At 44.8% G+C, this 19,101-nt stretch overlaps 1 protein-coding gene and 1 long non-coding RNA gene across 3 annotated transcripts in view; one reads left to right on the top strand and one right to left on the bottom strand.

The window, feature by feature from the left end:
• The window catches only part of LOC136166497 (uncharacterized), a 72,656-nt gene extending 63,562 nt beyond the window's left edge, over nt 1–9,094 (bottom strand). The window contains exons 1-2 of one of the 2 annotated variants that reach the window (XR_010662930.1): nt 8,922–9,094; nt 1,886–1,994 (exon numbers count right to left, since the gene is read on the bottom strand). This is a non-coding gene — a long non-coding RNA (uncharacterized lncRNA). Of the gene's footprint in view, nt 1–1,885; nt 1,995–4,824; nt 5,298–8,921 lie in introns of those variants that run through there. The other variant, XR_010662926.1, reaches the window with a different exon arrangement.
• Nucleotides 1–19,101, top strand: part of ALPK2 (alpha kinase 2) — a 128,956-nt gene that overhangs the window by 40,320 nt on the left and 69,535 nt on the right. The window contains exon 4 of the mRNA XM_065932821.1: nt 4,847–6,566. Within this exon, the coding sequence (XP_065788893.1) occupies nt 4,847–6,566 (1,720 nt within the window). The remainder of the gene's footprint in view (nt 1–4,846; nt 6,567–19,101) is intronic.

Here is a 19,101-nt window from a genome sequence, read left to right as displayed (position 1 = left end):
CTTTGTGTAGTATCAAAGAGGTTATCTAAAATCATATTAAAAAGACCATTAAAATATTGGTTCCTTTTCCAACAACGCATCTGTGTGAGGCCAGATTTTCTTCATATAGTTCAACCAAACACTGTAGTGCATCCCATTGAAAACAGAAGCAGATACAGAAATCCAGCTGTCGTCTATTAAGCCACAAGCCACACGGAAAAAATGTAAAGCAATACCACTCTTCCAATGTTCAAGAGTCGGACATGACTAAGCAACTTAGCATGCACAATATTACTTTGTTTTGCAAAAAAAAAAAAAAAAGTTTTTTTTCCTCTCTGATCCTGTTCTGGTATTTTTCCATAAAAATATGTCACTTATGCAAACTTGTAATAAGTCAATTTTTTTTCTTTTTGAAGGAATAAACAAATGTTTTCAACTTTCCTATAACTTTAATATGGTCAACATTGGTGGATTTTACCCCCATAAACAAATGTCTGTTGAGTCCTCAATTATTTTTGAGAGTTGAAAGGGGTCCTGATGCCAAAATGCTTGAGAACCTCTGGTTTAAACAGAATAGATCAAGCTCAGAAGAAGCCCCCTTTACTTAGGTCTCATGCATCCCTTTTTCTCTCATATGGAAGTGATTTATTTAGAAAGAACCTCAGAGTTAATCAGGCAAGATTTTCACAGCAACGTGGAGGAAGGCTGCTGTCTCCTTCAGCCAAAAGGAGAGGTACGCAGGTATGCAAGGAGAAAGTGCAATTAATTGTTCATGGAATTTCTTCCCGGATGGTTTTGCATTCCTGTCAAATCACCATGGGGCCCACAGGCAGGCCACTCTACCCGCATTTCGCCAAGGATATAAACCCCAGTCCTGTGTTTATGCCGTTTCAACGGCTACCACCGAGGTCCCTGTTTTGAGTTCCCTTTGCCCTTCTGGAATGCTCCATGCAACTGGGCACAGAACGGACAGTAAGCACCTCTGAGAAGTTTACCACACCTCCCCCGGAGGTTTTCAGTCATTTTAGGGCTGGACATGATGTCTCCCCCATCTTCTTGACTGTTTTTTTTTTTTTTTAATTTTGAAAATTTTATTTATTTATTTGGCCACGCTGAGCAGCATGTGGGATCTTAGTTCCCCAACCAGGGACTGAACCTGAGCCCCCTGCGCTGGAAGCTTGGCGTCTTAACTGCTGGACCCACGGGGGAAGTCCCTCCTTGACTCCCTGCCAGGTCTTACCATTATGTTGGTTCACACTCTTGTCAGTTTACCCATGAAGATGAAAACTCAGAAAAGAAACCCATTATTTGCAGATGTGACCTTTCTCTGCACCCTGTCATTTCCCTCCTCTGAATGTGCATTTTCTAACGGGACACTCAGAGCCAGGCATAAGAGTCAGAGATTCTGGTTTCCTCTCTAAGCTCTGCCACTTACCAACTTTGTCACTTTGGGGGAAATGACTCCTTTGAGCCTTGGTTTTGCTGACAGGGAGCAGCCAGCATACTGTTTAATACAGGAGGCATTCAACAAGGCTGGGTTTCTTGCCGGATTTTCTCCACCTCCTCGTTAGGATGCTGAGAGATAATTATCTAGGACATGCCAACCGCAAACCATAACTCTCTCAAAGGCACTCATTAGACAGTGAGAAGTTAATTATACTTAATCCAGTTCCTCTTCCTCTTTAATGTACTCAGGATGACTTGTAAAATCTTATATCAGCTAAAACACATGTTCCATAAAATCTGACATTACTAAATCATAACATTCCCTGATCTGTTAATTTCATCATTCAGAAATTAAATGCACAAATCCATTGATTTTCTCCATACCTTTCTAAAATTTGTTGTGTTTTCCCTTCTTGATTTTTGCGAGTTGCCTCTGTTCTCTCCTTCATTGCTTTCTTACCTGGTCCTTTGTGCCTCTCAGGCACATTTTTTTCTCTTCCTTTCTCTTCTTCCTACATGAATCATGGTACCTTCAAGGTAGCTGGTTCATTCTGCAGATGGATCATGGCCTGGATAGAACAGGAAATCAGAATTACTTGGGATATTCCAGAAACCCCTGGGGGCTGTTTTATACTCTGTTTAAGCTCTCTTGCGTGCATGCTCAGTAGCTTCAGTCCTGTCTGACTCTTTGCAACCCTATGGACTGAAGCCCGACAGGCTCCTCTGTCCATGGGATTCTCCAGGCAAGAATCCTGGAGTGGGTTGCCATTCCCTTCTCTAGGGTACCTTCCCGACCCAAGGACTGAACCTGAGTCTCTTGGATCTCCTGCACTGCAGGTGGATTCTTTACCACGGAGCCACTGGGGGAAGCCCCATTTGAGCTCTCGGCTGAGGCCAAATCTCCAAGAACTCATCAAAAGAGGCATGAAGAGAATGGCGTGGGCCACGTGAGACTCATGCAGAAGCCCCTTTCTCTCCAAGCTCCCCTCAGCTTCAACTGAACAGACCTCAGCCTAACGAATGGTGAGGATGAGGATGTCTTTATGGGTAGGCCAAGGACAGTTTGTAGCACAACCTGTTTGGGAACTTGAAAAGTAAATTCTTGGGCCCTCTACCCACAGATTCTTTTTCTCAATATTTGTTTATTTATTTATTGTTCTGGGTCTCTGCTGTGGCGTGCAGGAGCTCTACTTGTGGCATGTGGAATCTAGTTCCCCAGCAAGGGATCAAACCTTTACCCCCTGCATGAGGGAGTGTAGAGTTTAAGCCATTGTTCCACCAGGGAAGTCCCTAGCCACAGATTCTGATTCACAGATCTGAATCTGATGTAAGATTTTACAAGTCATCCTGATAGTTTCTGCATACTTCGTAAGAACCACAGAAAACCTGGTCTTAGTGCTCTCCCATCCTTTTTTCTTAAAAAAAAAAAATTAATTTGTTTGCTTGTGCCAGATCTTGTGGCACATGGAATCTTCGATCTTTGTTGCTGCATATGGGATCTAGTTCCCTGACCAGGGATTGAACGCAGGCCCCCTATATTGAGACTGCAAAGTCTTAGCCACTTGACCACCAGGGAAGTCTCCCCTCCCCTTTTTAAACTGCGTTATATTTGACACTGAACACCATGTAAGTTGAAGGTGTACAATGTATTGATCTGACACCTTTATATTGCAATATGACTGCCATAGCAGTGTCAGCTAACACGCTTATCACATCATGTAATTATCATTTTATCACTTTTGCTTTCTTATAGAGTATATATGGCATAACATTTCTGCTTCACAAAGTCCGTTCACCCTGAATTTGTCGTTTGAACCTCAGAATAATCTTGTGAGATAGTCAGGAGCATCTAGTGATTCCCCCAGAAAGTTGCCCTAAATTTCAGTCTTCCTGTGCTATTGGCCACGGCAAATCCAGAGATTGGCTGTGGGTCAGGCCTGGCCAACCTCAGCCACCTCGAGGGTCTTCTGCTTGAGAATCAAGTTGCCAACAAAACAAAGTATTAATGCAGTTGAAATTAACCTGTGCTTTCTGAAGATGAGGCCTCTGTGAGTGGGTATCCAATAGATGAAGGCTTATGAGCACATATGAGGTCAGGAGACAAAGAGGGCCCTCCAGTAAGGAAGAGAGAGGATAAGAAAGACTGTGTCCTGTGGCTGTAAACACCTAACACTGACCCTCCTGGGGGAGACACTTGTGCATCTTTTACGCGCATGAGTCACTAATGACCTGAACATCACCTCTGAGTCACACCTCAGCTCCTGCTTTCTGAAGATGGATAGTACATAATACACCAGCAGTGTTACAATGAGGTCAAATGAGATAAATAAAAGTGCAAATTCCGAAGCAAGTGTAGGGACTTCCCTGGTGTTCCTGTGGCTAAGACTCAGTGCTCCCAGTGCAGGGGCCCAGGTGTGAGCCCCGCGGGGGAACTAGATCCCATGTGTACACGCGTGCATGTGTGCATGCTGGGTCACTTAGTCATGGCCAGCTCTTTGCGACTCTATGGACTACAGCCCGCCATCCCACATGCTGCAAGTGAAGATCCCGCGTGTTGCAGCAAAGATCAGAGATCGTATGTGCCGTAACTAAGACCTGGAGCTGCTAGGTATCAATAAACAAACAAAAATTAATATTAAAAAATAGAGCAGGTACAACATGTGTTTATTGAGACTGCAGAGCCTGGGGAAGTGTTCTCAGGGGAAAGGTCAGTAAAGCATTCAGGGTCCAGGCGCCATGTGGCTCCAGTCAGGAAAGGGAGGGGTCCCCAGCACCATCCTTTCTGGAGCGGGAGAGCAGGCTTGGCGTGATCCAGGATTCAGTTTCTTCCCTGCTGAGCCAGAGCCAAACACCTGGCGGGTATTGGTCAGGATGGCATGTGGACACTGGTTTCCAGCCAGAGGGGCTCATGGCTGTGGTTTAGACTTTACAGTCATGTTAAAGTAAAGAGGAAAGGGCCCTATTCTTCATGCACATAGTCCTAGTACAGTATTATCTTTACAGCCTCCTGGCAAAAATCATGTTTTCTTAGCATGGTCTTTAAAAGAATTACTGCTTATACCAGTCCACTACAAGATTTAGAGTGCCTTAGCTTATTGTGTACTATGCCTTCCTTCAGAAAGTAATACTGTTTCAAGTTCCTATAACATAACATGACTTAAAATAAAAGACAGAAGAAGAAACTAGAAACTGTTTCCCCATTCATCTGAGTTATTCTCAGCATTTTCGATTTGGGGTAAGACTGCGGAAAGCCTTAAGGGAAAACGCTGAGCATCTCAGCTTGTTGCCTCTGACCACAAACCCCTTCCCAGGGGGGACCCCACATCTTGAGTGCCCAGGAAAACCACGGTCATTATCTGTGTGTGCCATGATGCAAGGCACATCGGCATGCAAACTTACGTGTCTCCTCTCTTCATCCTAGCTGTACCCAAAATGACACGGCTGTCTATCAAGTCTCTGCTCAGAACTGTTTTGGGATGATCTGCTGCTCTGCTTCTGTTGAAGTGCAGAGCCCATCAGAGGACCGACCACTCTCTCCCAACCCGAAAGATGACGGGCACACAGGTTGGCAACACGACACGGAGACGTGTGAGCAGGAGAGCCCACACCGCACTGATGAGAAAGAGCACCCTTATAAGGAAGGAGAAGGTATCGCCTCAGGTCCTCCCACGTCAGCTGACGCCCCCTCCTCCAAATCTGACGGTGTTTGTTCACTCCAGGTATCAGCCGACCGTGACCCCGGTGCATCCGACTCTGAAAATCCCTCGGCGGTTAAAGACACAAGGCAAAGCGAAGAGGCTGGTGATGCTGCTAACACAGAGGGCATTGCAGACGGATTGCCTTTTCCTAATTCAAGTGATGCTCCTGGTAAACAAGATGTGTGTGGCCACAGGACCGTGCATTCCAAAGTACCAAGGTTAATAGATGGTGCCTTAGACCCCGAGGGCCCTAACGAGGAAGCCTTGAACTCTAGTCACCAAAATGCCAGAGTCCAGAAGTACATCACCTTCAGCCTGCCCCTGACACAGGCAGGCTCCTCCGCTCCTCCAGCGGCAAGGCCCGCCAGCCCCCTGGCTTCCAGCACAGACTCTGACAGTGACTATGAACTTTGCCCAGAGATAACCCTAACCTGCACCGAGGAGTTTTCAGATGATGACCTGGAGTATCTGGAATGTTCCGACGTTATGACAGATTACTCTAATGCGATCTGGCAAAGGAACCTGCAGGGTACGGAGCGTGTTTTTTTATTAGAAAGCGATGACGAGGAGATGGAATTCAGTGAGTGCAGCCTGGGTGGGTGTGAGGGTTTCTTCAGTGAATTGGGTCGTAGGCCCCCGGTGTCGGATGACACGGGGCCCATGGACGCCACCACTGGCCTCTGTGGTCATCACTCACCACCCCAAGAAGTTGGGGGAAGGAGCAGCCGGGCCTCCGCGCGCAGAGCCTCATCCTTGCAAACAGGGATGCCCCTGCCCCCGGGACCGCAGAAGGATGGACGGGCTACAGTGACAGACCCGGGCAGGTATAAACCACCCGCTGCCTCGGAGGTTGCTGAAGACGGTTATCCAGGAATTCAAGGAGAAACCAGAGACAGCCACCAGGCCAGAAAGGAATTCTCCGGTGACAACCTGCTAAACGTGGATAAAGCGGTGACTGAGACAGAGGGGACGCGCCTGTCTGGCGAGTCAGGACAACCAGGGATGAGCCGCTGCTTGGAGACCACGGCCGGGAAAAGAGTCGGGGGAGAAGACATATGGAGCCGGAGGGGCCCTGAGAAACCTGCCAGGACGTGGCGACCGGGAATTAAGGGAAAAGCCAAGAGGCTGAATTCCAGCCTGGAAGAAAGGACAGAGGAAGCCTCCCTGAATCGCCTCTGTCCCAAGGGACCTGTTAAGCACCCACTAACCCCAAGTGACAAAAGAGACAGCTCCCATGCCAGAGCAGAGGGGACCGATCTGAAGCCCCAGTTTCCTGCAGGAGGCCGTGTGGTTCCAACCCAAACAGAGCCAGAAGCGAAAACCCTGCAGACTCCACCCGGCTCGCTCTCCAAGAAAGAGGACTTGCACTTCCAGGGAGAAGGGTTGTGGGTTACAGAGGTATTTGAAACAAGCAAGGTTTCAGGCTGGAGTGATCATCCTCAGGTAAGACTCCTCTTTTACAAATTTATAAGCTCAAATGTATTTGTGTGTGTGTGCATGTGTGTATTTCCCTTCCCTTCACATTCACAATTGCCGTACCACAATCTACATCAAAATAATTCTCCCAGTACCACAAGGGGACTTGTGAATGACAGGGGCTGCTGCTGGGAAGGAAATCTGGTTTTGAAAAAAGGCCCAGATAAACCCTAAGCCATCCTAATTATAGCAAAAGACAGATAGAAGTAAGAGGCACTAATGGGACTCTGGACAGCTGGAAAAAGAAATCTGATATTTTGTCTAGTGCATGGGTTTTATCAGGCAATGTCACTATTCAGAAAGTTTTCAAGCAAATGTTTTGGGTGTAGTCTTTAAAAGAAACCAAAACATTCTTTTTAGTGATTTTCCGGGGCACTTTTGAAACTTGGTAAGTGCTGGCTTTTATCAGAATTCATAGAATGAATGAGAGATTTTGGTGTGTCTAGAAGATTTGCAGAATTTGCTTAATGATGGTGGAGAAAGTAGACAAAGTAGACTTTGCTATGCTCAAATATCTAAGTAGATTTTTGAATGAATGTCTGTTTCATTTTTCTTAGACCACATAGTGTAAAAGAGGCAAAGAAAACACTACAGGAAGTAAAAAAAAAGGTTTTACCCTACTACTCATTTGGGGGTATATTTGAAAGAAATGGAAAAATTAATATACAAAGGATGCTATGTGATATATGAATTTATTGTATTTTTAAGTTTAAAGGGTTTTAAGTGGGCTTTGAACTGATGCTGTACTATGGCCAAGATTTGATTTCTGTAAATAAAAACCTAAGAAAAGTTATTTATCAATTATTTTTACTCAGCCTCTGTTTCCCTTCTCCCAACTCTGTAGCAAGAACTTAGTATTGTTTTTATAGAAGACTAGATAACACTCCAAAGAAAACTAAGCATTCCCAAGTGCTTTCAGTTATTGAATTCACTTTGGGAAAAAGTAAAAATTTAATGCATTGATGATTTCTAAAGGCCCAGTCATAATATAGCCAATTTGAAAAAATCTCCAGATGTGAGGTAGTTTTTTTCCTGAGCAGATTCTTCTGTTCCCCTGGCCAAATCAGTCATGTAACAGCCACATTTACTCTGCCCTTTTGCAGGAGTGCCCGCTTTACGCTCTGTGGTTGTTTAACACACCAGTGACCACAGACTCACGCCCAGGATAAATTTAAGGAGGTGCTTTGGCCAAATAGTAGTACAAAATTAAGTTGCAGTGTTAATTTTTCCATGTCAATAGAGACAGCATTTCCTTTTCTGCTCATAAACTACTCTGCCTTGCTCAGCTAAGTGCCTTTTCACAGTTGTTCCACATCCACATTGAGCATTTCATTGGGAAAATTATTTTAATTATTAAGTGTTGTGTGTGGAGGGGGAGGTGTTGCCAAGTGGCCCCCAAAAGTAAGTGGAGGGGCAGGGGCTACTGACAAGGTTAGTTTTAGACCCATTGCTCTGGGAGGCAACTCCTAGCTCCTCAACTGCCCAGAGTTGAGAGGCATTGAAGGAAGGAGCCCCCTCTCTCGTCCTCAGCTTGTGCCCTAAGCTGAATTCTGAGATGGAGAACTCTGGGGACCAGCAAGCTCTCTTGTTTTCTGGCAATGCAGTGAAATAAAATGGGCCATCTCTGGGGCCCTGTTGTCTCTACTGAACTTCTTAGGGCACTCTAGCTTACACACTCACTCATTCATGGGTGCACACCCATCTTGCAAACCCTCAACTCAAGGGCCCACCTGTGTTTCCAGGCATGACCAAGGCCAGGATCTGAGAACCCCGAACATGACGTTTTAGACCGCTCGCACGCTGCAGGCAGAGGGACCATCTCTCAGTTTGCTGTTCTCCATAGCAGAGTCAGTCTCTCACTCAAGGGTCAACATGAGTAGAAACTGTCTATTCAAAAACAGTTCTGTGCCGCACAAGAATTTTGACTAAAGCAGGAAAATTACGCCACAGGGATAGTGGCATAGTGAGCACAGATTTCTTCTACCGTGCAAAAAGTCACTCCCTAATAGTAGATGTCTGTGTTTCTTACACATGTACACAACATAGCCAGATTTATATCAAGTGGCTAAATATTGCAAACATGATACAAAGGCATTAGAGGTTCGCTGAAAACTAAATCAAACTTTCTATAATGTTGCTAAAAAAAAAAAGCCCAAGTTATGGGGGTGAATCCTCGCATAACTAAGTCAAAAGACGTTCAAAATATTTATTCTCAGACATCTGAGGCTCGTGAGAACTTAAAATTTGAAATGGCTAAAAATTCTTGGTTGGGGGTAATATTAGTAAATTTGCCCACTCTTGAGTCTTGCCTGATTCACTTACCTTTAAGGTGCCCAGTAGTAGAAACAGAAGCCAGCATCTTGCCTTCTAGGATGTTCTCTTCATCTGTGTATTGCTTTTAGCTTCCGAGAAAAATTCCATATCTCTAATTCTATGTTACAGCAACAAGGCTGACATGTAAGCTAAACCATCTCTAGCAGTCCTTATTTCCTGTCTTCCTTTCCCACTCTTACAAAGCAAGGCCATCTTGTTCTGATCTGTCTTGGAGTAGTACTCGCCCAGGCTAAGATTGGAAAGCCCCCAGTGTCTACATTTATGGAAGATTCCTAAATTAATCCCAGTTTGGGAGTGGAAAACAGAGAGGGTACCCCAGGCTAACTTGAATCATCTTCAAGGATTGAGCTGCCAATCCTTCACCTTGGTTCTGATCTTGCTTTCTTGATCCAACTCAGAGGCGAGGCCTGCCAGTCTGCCCATCTTAAGTTTCCCTGCAGCCACCCTGGGGTAAGATCATCCTTGCTCTTAAACCAGAAGTGCTGTGTCTGTCCTTCTGCAGAGTTGCCCAGCCTCACCCCAGAGAGATTTGCATTTCTCTAAAGAGACGGGATCTTAAGTATACAGTATGGAAATGTATTCTTAGGTTCTGATGATTAAGAATCTTCCTGACCAGGATATAGCACTAAGTTAAGAAGGTGAGCTCCGTGATGGTAGGCAAGCTGGTCACTGTTTTGTTCAGTGATATGTCCCAAGTCCTTGGGATAGTACTAGTCATACAACATGCACTCAATAACTGAGTAAGTAGCCATATGGTACTAGGTTACTAGATTGAGTCCTCTGTCTTTTTTTTCTTAATTAGTCTGGCTAGAAGTCTATCACTTTTGTTTATTCTTCTCAAAGAACCAGTTTTTAATTTCACTGATCTTTGCTATTGCCGTCTTCTTCTCTGTTTCATGTATTTCAGCTCTGATCTCTGTGATTTCTCTCCTTCTACTAACTTTAGGGGTTTTTTTGGTCTTCTTCCTCTAGTTGCTTTAGGTTTAAGTTTAGGTTGTTTCTTTGAGATTTTTGTTTCCTGAGGTAAGGTTGCATTGCTGTAAACTTTCCTCTTAGAATTGCTCTTGCTGTGAATTCCAGGTATTGTCAGGTATGATTCTAATAATCACTGATCTCAACTACTTTGTGGTCTTCATTGTCCTAAGTACATTCCTTGATTCCCTTCACATACCAACCTTCCACTAGGAATTTGCTGTCCACTGCTCTTCTGGCCCTGGGATAGATTCATGCTCTGCTTAGTCGTTCAGTTATGTCCAACTCTGCGAACTTTTGTGCTGTGGCCCGCCAGCCTCCTTATCCATGGGATTTTTCAGGCAAGGATACTGGAATGCGCTGCCATTTTCCTACTCCAGGGGATCTTCCCGACCCAGGGATCGAATCCACGTCTCCTGTGTCTCTTGCATTGCAGGAGGATTCTTTACCCTCTGAACCTTCAGGGAAGCCCCACCATTGGGAATTGATTGGTTTATGCCAAGCCGTCCACACCTTGCACTTGGCTTCCCTTGTGAATGCCGATGATTCAGATACAGCCTTGGCCTTATCGGTGTCTTATCAGCTCTCACTCACTGCCAACTAGATCCCGGAAGATCTCACCATATCCCCAAGCATTCAGGGCCTTCCACAATTATGCCTCTGTCTACCTCTGAGAGGCAAACCAGACATGCACACGGGTTTCCTCATGTGGAACAGGAGGCGGTTTCTCACACAGGGAGTGTTTTCTTCCACCTTCTGGTCTGGAGTGGCCTCGATTGTCTTGTTCACCTGGTCCCTCAAGGCCAAGGTGCAGGCTCCTTCAAATTGCACTTCCCTGAAGCACATTCCTCGTCTTTAACTGTGATCGCTCCTTCCAGAGAAACAACATTCTTGTCTGCATTCTTTGTATAGTGTAGTGGGCCCTGGACCCATATTTGGTTCCTGGCTGTGTGACCTGGAAAAAACTAGTTAAGCTTTCCCAGCCCCAGCTTCCTCATTTGAAACAAAATGATAGCAATAATAACAACAGTAGTAATAACAACCACCACCTCACGGAGGGCTGTGCAAATTAAAACTTTCATATGGGGACTTCCCTGAGGGTCTCGTGGCCTGGATGCCATGCTCACAGTGCAGGAGATTGGTTCTGTCCCTGATCAGGGAACTAGATCCCACAGGCCGCAAATAAGACCTGGCTCAGCCAAATAAATAAGTAAGTAAATATTAAGAAGAAAACATAGAGCCATGCATGTAAAATGCTTGGCACACTACCTGTTAGGTAGTTAACATTTAATAAGTATTATCATTTTTTTGTTTTGTTATTTATCTTCTTAATACTTATGTCCTTCCTACCCATATTAAAAACATTAAGGGCTGGCTACAAGATGTTTTATGCTTTTTCTTAATTGACATTTTTAATAATTGTCCATGCATAGATGTAAGAAATAAGACAGAGAGACCACTATACACTGTGGCCAGCTTCCCCGGAGGCTAACATTTGGCAAAACTCCAGTATAATTTTCACAAGCAAATGCATTGATACCATCTGCTGATCTTGTTCAGATTTTCCCTTTTTACTTATACTTGTGTGTGTGTATGTGTATTAAGATCTACAGAAATGTGTCACTTGTGTGCATGCATGCTAAGTCACTTAAGTTGTGTCCAACTCTTTTGCAACCCTATGGATTTTAGCCCGCCAGGCTCCTCTGTCCATGGGATTCTCCAGGCAAAAATACTGGAGTGGGTTGCCATGCCCTCCTCCAGGGGATCTTCCTGACCCAGGGATTGAACCCTAGTCTCTTACATCTCCTGCCTTGGTAAGCAGGTTCCTTACCACTAGCGCCACCTGGGAATCACTTGTGTCGGCTCATGTAATGAGTGTGATAAGAAACTTCCCCTTCATCTAAGTTCAGTCAAGTAGTTAGGCAGGCTGTGTAATTTACACAGTAACTATATGGCAACTTGAAACATGCATAGCCCCTCAGTGACAGGGCAGGTAGGAGGTCTCCAGTGAGTTTTTGTTTTTTAAAGCATAGAGAAAATATAAGCAGATCATCTAAACTTCCCTGCCATGTAGTTTTCATATCTGGGACAGAACAATCTGAGACTTGAATTCAGTTACATAATAAAATGTGTCCCCCCTCTTCCCCCTCACCAAACAACAACTGTTAACTCTGACTCAGGAAGGTGGATAAGCCAGCCCTCTGCTGATGATGGGAAGGACAGAAGCTTATAATCAGTCATTTCTCAGCGCATGGCAGCCACGCCTCTTGTCGGCACCGCTCCATGGTTGACTCAGGGAGTCACACAAACGTTTGCTTTGTTTTTGATCACTAAGCCCACTGTGCCCCTTCTGCCAAAAACCATCCCCATCCCGGACCCACAAGATCGTGGCTCGCTGCAGGCCTTGGACCCAGTCTGTGTTGATAATCCACGGACGCTCCTAGGTACCTGCATCCTTGCTACTCATCATGTGGTCTGCAGACCTGTTTGTCAGAATGGAGAATCTCAAGCCCCGCCCCAGTTTTGCTGAATCAGAATCTGCAATTTTAACCCAATTCTTGGGAATTCGTATGTATGCTAAAGTTCAAAAGTCTTGGTCTTTTGAACCAAGGAGAAGTCTTTCCCAGGTTAGAAAAGACCCTAAGGCAATGGGTCTCATCCCTGTGGACCTTAAACCAACTGCTGTCTGAGTACCACCCCCGGCTCCCCAGCACCCCAAGATTCTGATGTGATTTCTCTGCAGTGTGGCTTGGGCACTGAGGGTGTTGAAAGCTCCCAAGTGATTCTCTGTACCTCTGAGGTCGAGAATCTTAGCTGTAAATATACAGGTGCCTAAGTCCCACCCCCAGAGGCCCCAGTTTTGGTGGTTGTCAAGCCCTTGGGGAGTGGAATGCCAGTGTCATGCGGGTGGGTTCCAGGCTGGCAGGATGGGGCTACCTTTCACAAGAGTTTGCGCCCCTCATGCACTCAGGGGCCCAGGGATTCTGGAGCTCCTTGCCCCTGATTTCCCCCCATCTTAGCCAAGGAACAAAGCTCCAGGTCAGTCAGTACTACTTTTCAAATTGAGGCAGTGGGTGTTCTCTGGGATATTAGGTTGGACAAAAGTAAGTGTGGTTTCAGACCATGAATTTGGAATCATTATAGCTAGGCTCAAACACATCTTTATTAATCAAAATAGGAAACATTATAATCAACACATTTTTGCCAATGAAAAATAAGTTTGTTTTTTCCTGTAGCATAAAAATCCATACTTTGGGATTCGACAAACTCTTGGAAAGCATTATCTGCCTCCTGCTGGTTGTAGAAGCATTTTGCCTGCAAAACGTTGTCAACATGCTGGAAGAAGTGGTAGTTGGTTGGTGAGAGGTCAGGTGAATATGGCGGATGAGACAAAACTTCATAGCCCAATTCGTTCAATTTTTGGAGCATTAGTTGTGCGACGTGCAGCTGGGCATTGTTGTGAAGAACTGGGCCCTTTCTGTTGATAATGCCGGCTGCAGGCATTGCTGTTTTCAATGCATCTCATTGATTTGCTGAGCGTACTTCTCAGATATAATGGTTTCACCAGGATTCAGAAAGCTGTAGTGGATCAGATGGGCAGCAGACCACCAAACAGTGACCGTGACCTTTTTGAGGAAGTTTTGCAAGTTTGGCTTTGGGAAGTGCTTTGGGCTTCCATGGTGGCTCAGATGGTAAAGAATCTGCCTGCAGTGCAGGAGACCTGGGTTCAATCCCCCCGGTCAGGAAGATCCCCTGGAGAAGGGAAAGGCTACCCATTCCAGTATTCTGGCCTGGAGAATTCCATGGACTGTATAGTATACAGTATAAAAGTAAAAAAATTACTATACTGTATACTATATGTATACTATACTATATGCTATAAAAAAATAGTCCCTAAGTGGGCCTTAGGAAGCATTACTATGAACAAAACTAGTGGAGGTGATAGAATTCGATTGAGCAAATTCTAAAAGATGATGCTGTGAAAATGTTGCACTCAATATGCCAGCAGATTTGGAAAACTCAGCAGTGGCCACAGGACTGGAAAAGCTCAGTTTTCAATCCAATCCCAAAGGAAGGAAATGCCAAAGAATGTTCAAACTGCCGCACAATTGCACTCATCTCACATGTTAGCAAAGTAATGCTCAAAATTCTCCAAGCCAGGTTTCAGCAGTACATGAACCATGAACTTCCAGATGTTCAAGTTGGATTTAGAAAAGGCAGAGGAACCAGAGATCAAATTGCCAACATCTGTTGGATCATCGAAAAAGCAAGTTCAGAAAAACCTCTACTTCAGCTTTATTGACTATGTCAAACCTTTGACTGTGTGGATCACAACAAACTGTGGAAAATTCTGAAAGAGATGGGAATATCAGACCACCTGACCTGCCTCCTGAGAAATCTGTATGCAGGTCAAGAAGCAATAGTTAGAACTGGACATGGAACATCAGACTGGTTCCAAATAGGGAAAGGAGTATGTCAAGGGTGTATATTGTCACCCTGCTTATTTAACTTATATGCAGAGTACATCATGAGAAATGCTGGGCTGGATGAAGCACAAGCTGGAATCAAGATTGCCAGGAGAAATGTCAATAACCTCAGATATGCAGATGACACCACCCTTATGGCAGAAATCAAAGAAGAACTAAAGAGCCTCTTGATGAAAGTGAAAGAGGAGAGTGAAAAAGTTGGCTTAAGACTCAACATTCAGAAAACTAAGATTATGGCATCTGGTTCCTTCACTTCATGGCAAATAGATGGGGAAAAATGGAAACAGTGAGAAATTTTATTTTCTTGGGCTCCAACATCACTGCAGATGGAGATTGCAGCCATGAAATTAGAAAATGCTTGCTCCTTGGAAGAAAAGTTATGACCAACCTAGACAGCATATTAAAAAGCAGAGACATTACTTTGTCAAAAAAGGTCTGTCTAGTCAAAACTATGGTTTTTTCCAGTAGTTATGTACAGATGTGAGAGTTGGACTATAAAGAAAGGTGAGCACCAAAGAACTGATGCTTTTGAACTGTGGTGTTGGAGAAGACTCTTGAGAGTCCCTTGGACTGCAAGGAGATCCAACCAGTCCATCCTAAAGGAGATCAGTCCTGAGTGTTCATTGGAAGGACAGATGTTGAAGCTGAAGTTCCAATACTTTGGCCACCTCATGCGAAGAGTTGACTCATTGGGAAAGACCGTGATGCTGGGAAAGATAGAAGGCAGGAGGAGAAGGGGATGACAGAGGATGAGATGGTTGGATGGCATCACCAATGCTATGCGCATGAGTTTGAGCAAGCTCTGGGTGTTGGTGATGGACAGGAAAGCCTGGCGTGCTACAGTCCATGGGGTTGCAAAGAGTCAGACATGACTGAGGACTAAACTGAACTGAACTGAAAAGTAGATGCATTCCTGCAACACTTCACATTCTAGAAAATCACATAAAATATCAGGCCTTCTGGGGAAAATAGTACTCCCTGCAGGTTACTTCAGGAACAGGCTATTTGAAAACTAGAGACAAAAGCAAAAAGCGGACCCAAGATGTTCATGTGGACCACCCAGGGAGGCAGCTCAGCTTGGCCAATGGCAGCCTCGGCAGAGAGTACATGTTCACGAGGTCACCGGGTGGACGTGCTGGCAGCCCTTAGTGAGAGCAGCTGGAGGCTGAGATGGGAAGCCAGCAGTGGGTCTCTGTGGGGCTGTCTGTGAGGCTGGTCCTGGGAGGTGCCACCTGCCTTCCCATGCCCAGGCCTGGAGTGTGCCTCTTCGGAGGGAGGAACGCTGGGCAGATTTCTTTTTTTTTCAAATTTTATTTATTTTTTAAATTAGAGTATAAGATGGTGCTAGTGGTAAAGAACCCACCTGTCAATACAGGAGACATAAAAGTTGCAGGTTCAACCCCTAGGTCAGCAAGATCCCCTGGAGGAGGGCATGGCAACCCACTCCAGTCTTCTTGCCTGGAGAATGCCGTGGACAGAGGAGCCTGGTGGGCTACAGTTCCTGGGGTCACACAGAGTCGGATGTGACTGAGGTGACTTAGCACGCACGCATAGTTGATTTGCAGTGTTGTGTTAATTTCTGCTCTACAGCAAAATGATTCAGTTATATATACATAGATAAATAGATTTTTTATTATATTCTTTTCCATTATGGTTTATCTCAAGATACTGAATATAGTTCCCTGTGCTGTATAGTATGTCCTTCTTTATCCGTTCTGTAGGAAGGAGTTTGCAGCGCCCAACCCCAACTTCTCCATCCCCTCCTCTGTTCCCCTGGGCCACACTGTTAATTTTATTAAAGTACAACCAGAAAGGGTGCCTGCTGCCAAGGCAAAAGCTGAGTTAAAGTCTATTCCCTTTCCCACTCAAGCTGGCTGTGATTTACTTCTGATATTCAGGGGTCCTTGCCGTGCCTGCCAAGTCGCTTCAGTCATGTCTCACTTTTTGCGAGTAGCCCGCCAGGCACTTCTGTCCATGGGACTCTCTAGGCAAGAAGACTGGAGTGGGTTGCCGTGCCCTTAGCCTAGGCAAAAGTTCCCAAGAACCAACGCACGCCCATGAACGCATCCGGCTACCTCATTACAGAACACGTGTTGTAACACAGAGACAGCCACTGCACCGCAAAGTGGAGGCTCTGAGTCCTCAGGGCACTGCATGCATGTGAGGGCCTGGCTGATCTGTGCTGTAATCACCTGCTAAGGTCAATTTTTTTTTTTAAGATTTTTTTTGATGAGGACCATTTTTAAAGTCTTTATTGACTTTGTTACGATATGGCTTCTGTTTTATGTTTTGGATTTTTGGCTATGAGGCATGTAGGATCCTAGCTCCCCAACCAGGGATTGAACCCACACACCCTTCATTGGAAGGCCAAGTCTTAACCAGTGGACCGCCAGGGAAGAGCTAAGGTGCATGTTTAAGTTCTACCCCAGAGTTTCAGGATCCGCACCTTTAATAAGCTCTCTAGGTGACTCTCATGAGCAAAAGGTTTTAAGCCGTGGGTAAATTGGACTGAGACCCCGTGTGACCGCTACAACTTGAGGCATTTCTGTAAAGAATCACAGGAGCTTGAAACACAGGAAGTTTAGGCCTTGTCCCTGTACCCCTTCACCCTAAGAGGAAAGAGCTTCACGATCTGGATTTTCTTCTGCTTTCTAGTTGGCTTGCTATAAATGCAGCTTGGGCTTCACCTGTCCGGCCACTGAAATAAATACAGGCCCTGATTTATTGTAACTAAATCCAAAACAGGTGTGCCAACTACAGCTGCGTTTTATTTTGAGGCGTGGTGCCGGGACAAGAATTTGGACGGCAGCAGGGGGGCCGGGAGAGGAGGGTCCTGTGGCTTTGAGGGTGGGTTTCAGTCCCGGTGGTAAATCTCTCATCGCTGCCTGGACTGGGAGCTGAGTGCCTGAGACATGTGTTATCGGTCTTTTTTTTGCAATGACTAAAAACGAACTTGCTTTACTGAAACGAGTTAACCAACCATCTATCAATATGAACACCAAAGTTAAGGTCACCAAAACAGTGTGATAGTAGCCCCAAACCAGGGCTTCTCTGGAGGCTCAGTGGTAAACAGTCTGCTTGCTGATGCAGGAGACATGGGTTCAATCCCTGGGTCAGGAAGATCCCCTGGAAGAGGAAATGACAACCCACTCTGGTATTCTTGCCTGGAGAATCCCATGGACAGAGGAGCCTGGCAGCCTATGGTCCATGGGGTCGCAAAAGAGTTGGACACAACTGAACGACTAAACAACAACAGCCCCAAACAGATAAATAAATAAACCAAATTGAGTAGAGAAAACAGGATGAGACCTAAGAATATATTGGAATTTGGTTTATGATAGAAATGAACTGTCATGTTTCAGGAAGGAAGCAAAATCTTTAAAGCAGACACAATTAGCCATCTGTGTGGAGAAAAAAATAAGACCAGTGGACCTCAAATAAACACTAAATGGATTCCTGAGTTAAATATAAAAAATCCAAACTATAAACTACTGGAAAAATTATTGGAAACTATTCTTATGACCTTGAAAGCCATAAGATTTGGAAATGTAAAGATCATCATCAACAACAACAAAGAAAGCATGATAGTTTTGATTATTTCAAATTTTATATAACAAAAATGCAAAATTTTATATAACAAAAATATAAATCAAATTAAATGAAAGTGATACACTGGGAAATATAGGTAGAACATATATATCATAGACAAATATTAATTTTCAATGTATATGCAAAGCAGATAAGAAAAATACCCTAAAAAACTGAATTTATAATAGGCAAAAGTAAATAAATATGAAGCTCATAGAAGAGGGAATATAAAATGCTACTAGCTCAGCTGGTAAAGAATCTGCCTGGAATGCAGGAGACCCGGTTCAGTTCCTGGGTTCGGAAGATCTGCTGGAGAAGGGATAGGCTACCCACTCCAGTATCCTTGGGCTTCCCTTGTGGCTCAGCTGGTAAAGCATCTGCCTGCAACTGGGGAGACCTGGGTTCGATCCCTGGGTTGGGAAGATCGCCTGGAGAAGGGAAAGGCTACCCACTCCAGTATTCTGGCCTGGAGAATTCCATGGATGTCCATGGGGTCGCAAGGAGTCAGACACGACTGAGCGACTTTCACTCACAAACATATGAGAAGTTGTCCAACCTTGTGAGTAATTAGGAAAATATAAAATTTAAAAAATATAACATTTTCATCCAGATAGACAAAAAAATTTAAAAGATGGTAACATCAAGATATTAAGATTGTGGAGAAATGTGTTCATTGCCAGAAAGAATGTAATTTGAGGATATCTTTTAACATGAAAAAGGGCAGTCATGTCACTTTTCTGCATCTACTCTTGAGAAGAGCCGGCACACAGACCCAGGGAGATGTGGCCGACAATGTGTTTCTCAGAATTGTTTGTCTAAGGGAAGACCTGTTCCGAAACAGCGAAATAAATGTGACCTGTTCAAATGATGGGCATCTCAAAGCATAAGAAAGAGTGCCAAAGGCATAGTGTGGATGGATCCATAGCACGCGATAGCCGTCTATGTCCTCCAAACCAACCCAGAAGAGTGTGTGCCCTTTGCACATACATGTGACAGACCACCCTGCACTTCCCAGGGGTTCAAATGTGACCACAAAAGTCCTTGTAAGTGAACAACGGAGGGAAGAGAGTCAGAGAGAGCTTTGAGATGCTGTGCTGCCGGCTTGGAAGATGGAGGAAGGG

This window comes from Muntiacus reevesi, chromosome 4 (genome assembly GCF_963930625.1).
Source record: "Muntiacus reevesi chromosome 4, mMunRee1.1, whole genome shotgun sequence".
NCBI lineage: Eukaryota > Metazoa > Chordata > Mammalia > Artiodactyla > Cervidae > Muntiacus > Muntiacus reevesi.
Note: the sequence above shows the minus strand (reverse complement) of the source record. Positions and strands in the feature narration are given on the sequence as shown.